At 36.2% G+C, this 12,500-nt stretch overlaps 1 protein-coding gene across 1 annotated transcript in view; it reads right to left on the bottom strand.

The window, feature by feature from the left end:
• Nucleotides 1–12,500, bottom strand: part of LOC149132066 (uncharacterized) — a 23,977-nt gene that overhangs the window by 298 nt on the left and 11,179 nt on the right. Inside the window, exons 7-8 of the mRNA XM_089365545.1 lie at nt 8,786–9,639; nt 1–168 (exon numbers count right to left, since the gene is read on the bottom strand). The exon at nt 1–168 is cut by the window's left edge and continues 298 nt beyond it. Coding sequence (XP_089221671.1) covers nt 8,842–9,639 — 798 coding nt within the window. The 3' untranslated portion in view covers nt 1–168; nt 8,786–8,841. The remainder of the gene's footprint in view (nt 169–8,785; nt 9,640–12,500) is intronic.

Below are 12,500 nucleotides of genomic sequence, written 5' to 3'. Positions count from 1 at the left end.
ATGTTTCTCGGAAAACTCGGACAGAGGTGCCGTTGTGTTGTACATGGATGTATTTCGTGGTGTCCACTTGAGAGATCTTTACTTGAGTGCTAGGGACGATAATGTCAGTTGTAAGGAGACACTGCGCAAGTGCAGAGTCCAGCTTGTCACTCTCTGATGGGGTTTTACCTGTAGAAAATAAAACAGAGCAGGTAGAAGAAATGTAAAGAAACACACACACACACACACATATATATATGTTATCGTCATTTTAACAGACCATGTTTCCATGCTTGCAAAGGGTTGGACATAGTTTCTTGAGACAGATCTTCTATGGCTCAATGCTCTTCTGTTCGCTGAGTCTTACCTGTTTCCAACAACCACAATATTTCCCCCATGGCTAGATATGTTTGTGTAGGATATTAGAAATGAATGACATTCATTTAGAACAATCATGTGATCTCAAAACAAAGATACTCACACACTCTCACACATACACTCACTCACACGCTCGCCCTCTCTCTCTCTCTCACGCCCTCTCTCCCTCTCTCATGCCCTCTCTCTTTCTCGTGCCCTCTCTCTCTTGGAAAAGTGGAACTTAAGCAGAAATGGTAAAAACTGATGCCAATCTGCTGAAACTAACAAAAAAACAGATGACTAAAGAATAGCAAGCTGTTGTGTTGGAAAGGACTCTCCCAACCCATGCAAGCATGAGAACGTAGATGTAAAATTGAACATTCAAAGGAAGATATATCGAAATGTCTTGAGAGACAAACAAATAACTGTAATTTTAGATTTCAATTGTCAATGAAATAACGGACATTTATTATACAACAGCTTTATAAATATATTTTTTTAAATAATATATACATACTCAAATATACATGTATACATACAGATATAAAGACATTTACACATTATATATATATATATATATATATATATATATACACACACACATACACACATATACAAACACGTATACACATATACAAACAGTATACACACACACAAACACATACACACGCACAAACGCATATACTTACATACACATATGTATACATATAGAAATGTTTACATATATATCTACACACATGCACACAAATATATATATATACTTACAGACACACACACACACACACACACAGCAGTATACATACATATAAGTTCATATACAAGAAGTTCAGAATTTACCTGTTTTTCAACAAAATTGATTTCCAATTTACACGTTTTAAAAGATTTTACTTAAAATTCCTGTCAATTTTAAACATTATTATATTCATTTTTTATTCACCAAAACCTGACAAAATTTTCTGGATGTGTATCGACATGCATTACATGTATGGTTGTGTGTACGTATGCGAACACACCTGTGCACACACATTAATACTTATATGTCCTTTGTATCAACAAGCAAGAAACATTAAAAAAATGGACTCAATACATGGTGTAGTCAAATATTTCTATACTTTTAGAATAAGGGTCACTGACTGTGACTTCGAAGTCTTGTTAAAGTAGTTTACCAAATAGTGTTTCTAATACATAGAGGGACAGGATGTACAGGTAAGAATGCATGGGAAATCAGTGAGAGAAAGTAAAAAAAAGTGTGGTGTGTGGTATTAAGATACAATGTCAGGAATTAATAAGATGTTTCTAGTTGGATCACTGATCTTTTCTACTCTAGGCACAAGGCCCGAAATTTTGGGGGAGTGGGACCAGTCGATTAGATCAGCCCTAGTACGCAACTGGTACTTAATTTATCAACCCTGAAAGGATGAAAGCCAAAGTTGACCGTGGCAGAATTTGAACTCAGAATTTGAAGACGGCGAGCTGGCAGAAACGTTACCCTGCCGGGTAAAATGCATAGCAGTATTTCGTCTGCCGTAACGTTCTGAGTTCAAATTCCGCTGAGGTCGACTTTGCCTTTCATCCTTTACGGAAGGCAAAATGGCTTGATGATGCATGCAGCTAATTATTTCCAGTTTAGCTTCCAAATTGAGTGATTTCTTCAATTCCTTGATTGATTCATTGATAAATTTTTTCTCTGGTACGACATCTTTGGAAGAGAGTAGATCAGGAGATATGAAGTGGTATATTTGGGAGATGAGATTGGAAGCTTAACTGAGAAGACCCAACACTGCCATTGCTGGGACTTACAAACCTCTCGCGTGTATGTCTGTATTTAGTTCACAGATAAGATCCAAATGTTCTCAGTATAGAATACAGTTAGTAGTGCTCAATGTTTGTGTATGTGTGAGTGGGTGTGTAAATTTTACAGACACATGAAATCACATATGTTCTGTGAATGGGTTTAAATAAATGGACCTGAAGCAGTATAAGACATTTTAATGTTACCTTGGATTAGATTATTGTCATTATTGGCTTCCATACTTACAAGAACCTTTTATTTCACTGCCATCTCCACCAATAAAACCACCACCACCACCACTTCAAATAACCCCAAACCTTAATTCGGAAAGTGAACTGCCATCTGTATCTCAAGCAGTCATTGAAATCAAATTGATCATAATCTAATAAGATTACCTAGCCCTGTCACAACAACAACAACAATAGTGGTGGTAGTAGTAGTAGCAGTAGTAGTGGCAGCAGCAATTTTATGAAGTCTACAGAGACTTCATACAAGACCAATTGTCTGCTACAAGACAGAGATTATAAATGACATAATAACACAAGTGTGTGATGTTATTCCACTCACACAGCCTCTCCTAATGCCTACGTCCACCATGACCGAAATTATCACTGCACTTTCTGACCAAAAGCATACACCACCAGACTGCCAATAATGGTCATTAAGATAAAAAAAAAAAAAAATTCTTTAACCTTTAAGCATTCAAATTATTCTATCAAATGCAATTCTTATTTCTTCACATTGTTTTTGAATTTATCCGGCATTATCTTGTAGCTGTGAGATTTTAATTAAGTGACTCTTTTACTCTTTTACTTGTTTCAGTCATTTGACTGTGGCCATGCTGGAGCACCGCCTTTAGTCAAGCAAATCGACCCCAGGACTTATTCTTTGTAATCCTAGTACTTATTCTATTGGTCTCTTTTGCCAAACTGCTAAGTTACGGGGACGTAAACACACCAGCATCGGTTGTCAAACGATGTTGGGGGGGGACAAACACAGGCACACAAACAAACACACACACATATATATATATATATATATACATATACATATATATACATATACATATATATATATATACATATATATATATACATATATATATATACATATATATATATACATATATATATATACATATATATACATATATATACATACATATATATACATATATATATACATACATATATATACATATATATATATATACATACATATATATACATATATATACATACATATATATACATACATATATATACATATATATACATACATATATATACATATATATATATACATATATATACATATATATACATATATATATATACATATATATACATATATATATATACATATATATACATACATATATATATATATACATATATATACATACATATATATACATATATATACATACATATATATACATACATATATATACATACATATATATACATATATATATATATATATATATACATATATATATATACATATATATACATACATATATATACATACATATATATACATATATATACATACATATATATACATATATATACATACATATATATACATATATATATATATACATATACATATACATATATATATTGTTTCAGTCATTATACAGCAGCCATGCTGAGGCACTGCCTTGAATTGACCCCAGTACTTGTGTGTGTATGTGTAGACACCTACCTTTAGACATGAGATGGTTAATTAAAGTTCAGCCAATAGAAAGGCAACAAAACACACGTCTTTTACACACTGCTCCTCCTGCTACATGCAGGAATTATATTTTCATCCTGTTGATGCTACCTATTTTACAGCTGGGAAAGGAATGGGTGAAGCAGAATTAAGGTATCATTTAGCAGTGACACAAAGCTGCGTTTATAATGTCATTCAAAAGTCCAGTCCAGTCCAAACCAGCCTTTATTTCTTTAGGGACAGCCAGCTCTCACTTTGGAGTCACATACACACACACACACTGTACATTAACCCATTACCTACCAGTGATCTTATATGAGATCACTTAAAAATTACAAATTTCGTAATTATCTGTCGATATTTACACATATTTAACCTTTTTGCTATATCTACTAGGTATATTTCTCTGATATTCAAATGAGGTTTGCTAATTTTTCACCCAATATCTCGCTTATTTCTATTTAAAATGTTATTTTGATCATTCCAGCATGTTTCTAAGGCTGTTTTATGCTAGAAATCAAAGTTTCATAAAAAAATTCCAGTTAATAGAATTATAGGAGGTAATGGGTTAAAATGCTATCCAACAATGGTTTAACCCTTTAGTGTTCACATTATTCTGCCAAAATTGATGCTTTTTTATCCACTTTGTTTTGAACTAATCATGCATTATCTTGTAGCTATTGAGATTTTGATGAGGTAGCTGCTAATATTTAAAACGATATTGTAGGGTTGGTGTGAGAGACCAGATCTGGCCAGTTCTAACATAAAACAGGTAGGATACTTTTGGCCGGATATGACCGGTTTAAATGCTAAAGGGTTAAAAGATGCAGAGAAAAGATGGGAGTTTGAGGGGAAGGTTATAAACAAAATAGATTCAACTCGGCAGAAAGACAGGGAAGATGGGACAAAAGGTGAATTGATTATTTTCTTCTAATTAAAGAGAAATACAGTTAGCTCTAACACCATGATGGAGAGTTTGGAATTAGTCTTTTATTTCACAAGGTCAATAATACCTAGGGGTCTACTCTTTCCGTTGTTGGGTGCACGTCTTACCTCTAATGGCTTACAACTACAGGCTTGTCTTTTAGAGCTACATAAAACAAAACGATACTCTTTTAAGTATTATAAAATGACAGGGTGGGGACAACAAACATAACAGTAATATAATTTCCCAAACAGCCATCACACACACACACACACACACACATGATAGCTTTCATATTAACTCTTATTTTCATTTCGTTTTTGGATTTGGTTTGCAAGATTTTTTATGTGATTTCGTGTGTTGAAGCATATTCTGTTGTGTCTGGGGAGAGTCATTTTCTTATCGTGCCTTAAAATTTAACACACTCACCATTAAAATTTCCACTTATTATTTTTATTTTCCTAAAATTTTCGTTGCGTCTTGCAATCTTTTCAATACTCTTGACTCTCTTATTTTCATATTAACTTTATATTATCAATACCTATGGACAAATCATTTATTGTTCGTTTTATGTTAACAGGAGGGTAACAAGTGAATTTCATATAAAAAATAAAATTCTCTGTGTGTGTGTGTGTGTGTGTGATTCGAATATCAATAATTCTGCAACAGCCTCCAAGAATAGTATGTATTTGACTCACACTTGGTGCATCTGGGGGTAGCTGTGTCAGGTTTATGTGTCTCTAAACATATTCACGTTGTGCATGTGTGTATATATGAGTGTATGTGTAAGTATCTATGAGTATGTATATTTATCTGCATGTGTATGTGTGTGTGTGTGTGTGTGTGTGTGTGTGTGTGTGTGTGTGTGTGTGTGTGTGTTTATTTTCAGAGTTAATAAAATGAAGTACCAGTAAAATAAGGGATCAATGCAATAATGGCCTCCACCCACCCCCTCAGAATTTCTGGCTTTGTTTAAATCAGAAATAATTATTTGTTCAAATGACGAATAGGTCAACTCAAGACAAAACTATAAATGAGTGTGTGTATAATCATTTAATATACACAGGATTTAAATGAAAACTACCATAAGTTTCATGCTTTTGATAATACAATATTCAGTGGAGCTTATGTGACATTGCATGTATTATCAGGCAATCGTTCAGTCTGGTTCTGTTTTGAGTCTGAATGATTGCCCAATAATACACATCATGCTATACAAGATTGTCCAACTATTGTATTATCAGAGGCATGAAACTTATTGAGTAGTGAGAACATTTTGCTTAACTCTAAGCTTGGAATTTAAGCAAAATGCTGACTCCTACAAATACATCTGCTAGGCGACCCCCCCCCCCCCCGCCCCACTCCTCCAAGAAAGACGCATTGAGATTTTTTTTTTTTTTTTTCATATAAGCACTTTGTGACTCAAACGATATCTTGAAAATCCTGCAAGAAATGGGTAAATTGTGAAGCAAATCTCAAATTTTGTTATCAAGTCAAACACGATTGTCTTTTCCTTTTCACTTACACACATCATCATCATCATCATAATTATTCAGTGTGCATGTTCCATGTTGGCATGGGTCGGATGGTGTGACAGGATCCGATGAGCTCTGATGTCAGCTTTTGCACAGTTTCTATAGCTTGATGCCCTTATAAGCATCAACCACTTTACAGCATGCACTCAGTGCTTTTATTTTTGTTTTGTTTTGTACCACCAACATTATTGAGGTGGCACAAAAAAAAAAAATCACCCAGGAGTGGCTGTGTGGTAAGTAGCTTGCTTACCAACCACATCGTTCTGGGTTCAGTCCCACTGCGTGGCATCTTGAGCAGGTGTCTTTTACTATAGCCTCGGGCCGACCAAAGCCTTGTGAGTGGATTTGGTAGATGGAAACTGAAAGAAGACCGTCGTATATATGTATATATATATATATATATGTGTGTGTGTGTGGGTGTGTGTTTGTCCCCCTAGCATTGCTTGACAACCAATGCTGGTGTGTTTATGTCCCCGTCACTTAGCGGTTCGGCAAAAGAGACCGATAGAATAAGTACTAGGCTTACAAAGAATAAGTCCCGGGGTCGATTTACTCAACTAAAGGTGGTGCTTCAGCATGGCCGCAGTCAAATGACTGAAAAGAGTAAAAGAGTAAAATACACGCCGTAATGGGGTTGACATTAGGAAGGGCTCACATACTCACAAACACATATATACACAATACATAAGAACAAGAGAGAAAGAGAGTGCAGCTAAGAAACCCTGAGTCTTCGATAGAAGTGTTGAAGTTCTCAGAATGGCTGGCATTCTGAGAACTTCAAGAAATTACAATTGTGCATGGGTGGTGGTGGTGGTGGTGACAGATGGACAAACACAAACGAAATAAATGGTTGGCACTGAAGTTCTTGACATAAGTGTGTAAGGAATTTACTAGTGCATTTGTCTACTTTGGGTGTAAGAGAGATGAGGGTCTATACGATGATAGTGAAGGGCTGGGCTTAGATGCTGCAAGGAAGGAGGAAGATGATGATGTGAAAAACAACATAAAGACAGCAAATTATAAAACTAAACAATAAGCAACATTATCATCTTTTTAAACTTAAAACCATTAAAACAGGTGTCAGATTCTTATTTCTTTACTGCCCACAAGGGGCTAAACACAGAGGGGACAAACAAGGACAGACAAAGGGATTAAGTCGATTACATCGACCCCAGTGCATAACTGGTACTTAATTTATCGACCCCGAAAGGATGAAAGGCAAAGTCGACCTCGGCGGAATTTGAACTCAGAACGTAAAGACAGACGAAATACCGCTACGCATTTCGCCCGGTGTGCTAACGTTTCTGCCAGCTCGCCGTCTTCAGGTGTCAGATTCTGTGAGGGCAATAAGTGAAGGTCGAAAATAACACTGTGCAACATAATTTTTGTCCTTGGGTAGCAACTGTTATTTCCTATTTGCTGACCCCAAGAAAATATGAAAAATGGCTAATATTTCCTTCAAACTTTGCTTTTGGTAAATTTATTCAAACCCCAAAGAATCCCTTTCAAAACCTGGCTATGATGCTTCCCTGCAACATTTGCTCATGATCAGAGGTGTGCATATTGTTGGCCACCAAGGCCCAGCAATAATCACAAGAGTGTCAGCACCCAATGCATCCATCTCTGAATTATCCAAGCAGTATTTCACCACTTCCTAAGCCCTTCCCATGCACCAGGCTATTTTCCTCTCATTATTCCTAATACGTTTCACCTTTGTCAAATCTAAAAATTACACCTCACACCAATCCTTCCACCTCACAACTCCCACTGTCTATATTTTTTCCCTAACATACCTCATACCATCATTTGTTTTTGTATTGAGAAGGTGAGGAGAGATAAAATAGTTCTGAAGGGTCCTCTCTAACTTGGTCCCTATAACATGGACTGAAATCCATTTTTTTGCTTCCATTTCTCTCTCTGCCTTGTCTGTCTTAGAAACTACATAGAGACCCTTTCCATCTACTTGAATCCGCATAGAATGGATGATAAACTTTTGTAGAAGAGATAAATACCAAAACTTTGTTCTCTTTTATAATTCATACCTGGAATTTATCTTCTGTAACAGCTAAATTCAACAGGCTGGTTTTCTCAGGTGACAAAATTTTAGGTTGATAAAGATTAATTTTGATTGGACATAACTAAATATACTAGGAACTACCACTGTTTTGGCACAGAGCTTTGGAAGAACTTTGTGAAAGGAATGCATTTCACCAAGTCACACACACACACACACACACACACACAGGTGTCTAAGTTTGACAATAGTACCAGACTAAGGTAGGACAATAAAGATGACATCCACAAAACGTAAATATATGAACAAACAAAAAACAAAATAATAATAGTAATAATAATAATAATAATAATAATAATAATAATAATAATAATAAACTGTAGAAAAAATATTTGAAGCAAATAAAAAATAAATAAGGTGAAAATAAAAGAAATAAACAAAAAGAAGCAAATGAAACTCACGTTACAATTGTCTGAAGGGGGGAGGTGCATTGGAGAAGGTGGGAGACGAGAGGATGTCATACAACTGTGCAAGATGGACATAACCAGGACGTGCGTTTCGCTAATGATGAAGATCTGGATACACCTATGGATCTCGGAGACTGTGCTAATGTCCCTTTTCCGCTAACACTGTCAGGACATGGCTGGACAACATTACATGCACATTGGACATCTGTGGTGTGAGGTGTGGAATGTGCTTCATGCATCGTCATACTACTGAGGCTACCATCTCTGCCACTGCCACCAGAATCTGCAGGAGTACCTAGGCTGGGAGCATGAACGGTCGGATGCTGTGACAGAATCAGAGAATTGCTATCGAGGTTTGATGTGTTGATACTTGGATTGTAATACTCCGACGACAACAAGGTCAGTGTCGAAGCTTGATCGAGGTTGTCGAGGTTACTTTTGCCGAGGTGCTCAGGAAGATCATCGAGGCTGGTGTCAATGAAGTCTTCTGACGAAGAACTATGGTGCTTCATGTGACGCTGCCAATTCATCAGAACACTCTCAGCCATTAACACATGTTTAGCCGTGTCATGGAAGGAGATACGAGACTCTTCAGCACCGTTCAAAGAAGATTTGGATAGATGGTTCTCGGCATAATTCCTAGACCGAATGCTATTCCGAAAGTTAGATAGCAGCTTCTGCTCATATTCAAACACAGCATAATCGTGAATATTTAACTTCGCAATTTCTACGTCGCTCATGTCCTCGCCATTTACAGACAAGGTGTTCCTTCGCAAATGTCTGGTGGAAGTGGGAATTTGAGGTGTGTTACCTGGGCCGTTCTTCACGTGAAATAGAAGGTAGACTGGCTGCATTGAAAAAAAAACAAAACAAAAACAAGCATGAATATAATTATAAGATTAAAAAAGAACAATGTCAGATTAATGGCAAATATGCACAGCAATCAATACAATATGCAAATATTACACATTAACATATTTTAATCAACACATAAGGATACAAGCATCATATTTCACTCAACGTATCAAAGAATATATTAAAATAAAGGAATAATATTCACAGAACCAACATGAATGTGACTTTATCCATCCATCCACAATTCCTAAGATAGTCATGGAAGTAAAGTCCTCAAGCACCTCCTCCACAGGATCCTATCAGATGCAATCTGATTTTTGGTTGGATTCCCAAGTGTGACCAACTTAGACGATTGACATTATCCAACCATCTCACTCATGTTCTAACCTTTGGTCTCTTGCCAGTTGGTTTGGCTTGAAGAATCTGTCTTGTGATTCTTTCCTGCGACATTCTAATCCCATGTCTACAGTACAGGAGCAGTGATCTTTCAATGCGGAGAAGCATCAGCTTGACTTGGACAGACTCCTTAACCTCTGAGCTGTAGAAGTAATGTTGTGACTTTATACAATGAATAATCCCATAGGAAGCTAATGAGAGAGCCTCAGTCTGGTCCTTTGACCTGCTAGAAATAACATCTAACTATCCCTTAAATGACATTCTCCTGCCTTAAACAGGAAAGGATACTTTGCATTGGATAATGTAGTCCTGTGTATAATATATCTGAGTAAAAGATGGATTGGTCATGGGAGGACTTCATTTGATCATCCCTCTGGATCAGAGCTGACCTGGGCTTAACTGTTTCTTAGGGGATCCACAGACATCTGTAAATGTTTGCATCAGGTTAACTATCAGCTCAAAATATCAAAAACTGGGCATAGCACAATTGTGAGTACACAGTATTAGAGTACATGTGTCACGAATGGAACTGTTTAGAAGTACACAAGTAAGTTTAGAATTGAATCAATGAAATGACTCATAAAAAAAAAAAATCTAAGAAGTTTAAAGATCAGCATGAGTCCTAAATATAATTTGTAATAATCAAACATCATTAGAAAATAATAATAAATTAGTTGCGACATTTGACTGACAACTGTCCACAAACACACAAAAGTGTGCATGTTTGTGTGAATGTGTACGCATATATGTTTGTGAGAGTAAAATATACACACATCCAGGCACACGTGACATACACTGCAGTGGTTTGAAACTTGATTAGCGAGATTGAAAATACCAATACTGAAGGGAAAAATCAAATGAAATTCCTGTGAAATTATGTACAAATCATTTATTAAAATGGGTATGAGCTAAAGAATTTTAAAAAATGATTCTTTTGTGAGATGGTCTTTATCAAGTTAAGTCACATGTCTTGGAATCAATTAGCAATGTAAGTTGAGGTATGCCAGTATTTTAACATCAGGAATATTAGAGGAGCACTTATAACAAAACTTCTGCCAAAGTGTAACAAAATGGTTTGTTAGGAATTGAGAACAAAAATGTCTTGTTGTGGAGGTTGACTGCACAGAAGTCAACATGTTGCTGAATTCTGGTGAAAAACAGAACAGTTTTGGTCAAATATGTCAAGACCTACGACTTCTGGAGCCAGAAAATAGTAATATGTACTTTACCTAAGTACTGTAAATATATGATTACAAAAATAATTAACTACAGAGTTATTCAAAAGTCGCCATACATAGGAACAATTTATTTTTTTATAAGAAACAGTTTATAAGAACACTTTTTTTAAAATTATTTAACAGTCTCTATATGGTTACTATTGATTTGTATACACATTGTAATACGTTTACCCCACTCATTGTGAACTTGTAATAACACATCGGGTGATACTTGTGCAAATGAGTTGGTGATGCATTCCTTTAAATGATTTATGTTTTTTTATCTTTCCGCGATACACCATGCCTTTCAAATGCCCCCCAAAAACAGAAATCAAGAGGAGTCAGATCAGGGAATCTAGGAACTGTTTCTGATAAAAACATAAATCTTTCCTGTGTATGAAGACTTTTGAATCACCCTTCATTATTCATTAAGTCATATTTAAATCAAATACAAATAAATTATTTAGTGAAACAAATATTTGGTTTGAGGCATTGTAAAAATACTTACATATGTGTGTGTATATAAAGTTGTGCATGAGTCAGTTTGTGTGCATGTAATGTTGTATATGTTTATGAATGTCAGTCACAGCAGCCACCATGATCGACAGCAAGCCACTAAAGCTTTTATTATTCGCTCTCTGTTTTTCTCGTGTTCCTTTCTGTTGAAGAGGAACACGATTTACACCTGGTTGTTGTTTACACACTGGTCTCTTTTGTAATTTTCAACTATATATATATATATATATATATATATATATATATATATATATATGACGCATGCGTACGAACAACCATGCTACATGGCAGTGAAACATGGGCTGTAACTGCTGAGGACATACGTAAGCTCGCAAGGAATGAAGCCAGTATGCTCCGTTGGATGTGTAATGTCAATGTGAATACCCGTCAGAGTGTAAGTATCTTGAGAGAAAAGCTGAACATTAGAAGCATCAGTTGTGGCGTGCAAGAGAGACGATTGCGCTGGTATGGACATGTGGTGAGAATGGAGGAGGATAGCTGCGTGAAAAAGTGCCACACCCTAACAGTTGAGGGAACCCGTGGAAGAGGTAGGCCCAGGAAGACCTGGGCTGAGGTGGTGAGGCAAGACCTTCGTACATTGGGCCTCACCGAGGCGATGACTACGGACCGAGACCTTTGGAAATGGGCTGTGCGTGAGAAGACCCGGCAAGCCAAGTAAGATCGTTGCCAGTGCCCCTGGACTGGTTCTTGTGCGGGTGGCACAT

This window comes from Octopus bimaculoides, chromosome 18 (assembly GCF_046866305.1).
Source record: "Octopus bimaculoides isolate indiv1 chromosome 18, ASM4686630v1, whole genome shotgun sequence".
NCBI lineage: Eukaryota > Metazoa > Mollusca > Cephalopoda > Octopoda > Octopodidae > Octopus > Octopus bimaculoides.
This window is presented reverse-complemented; position numbering and strand designations above follow the sequence as displayed.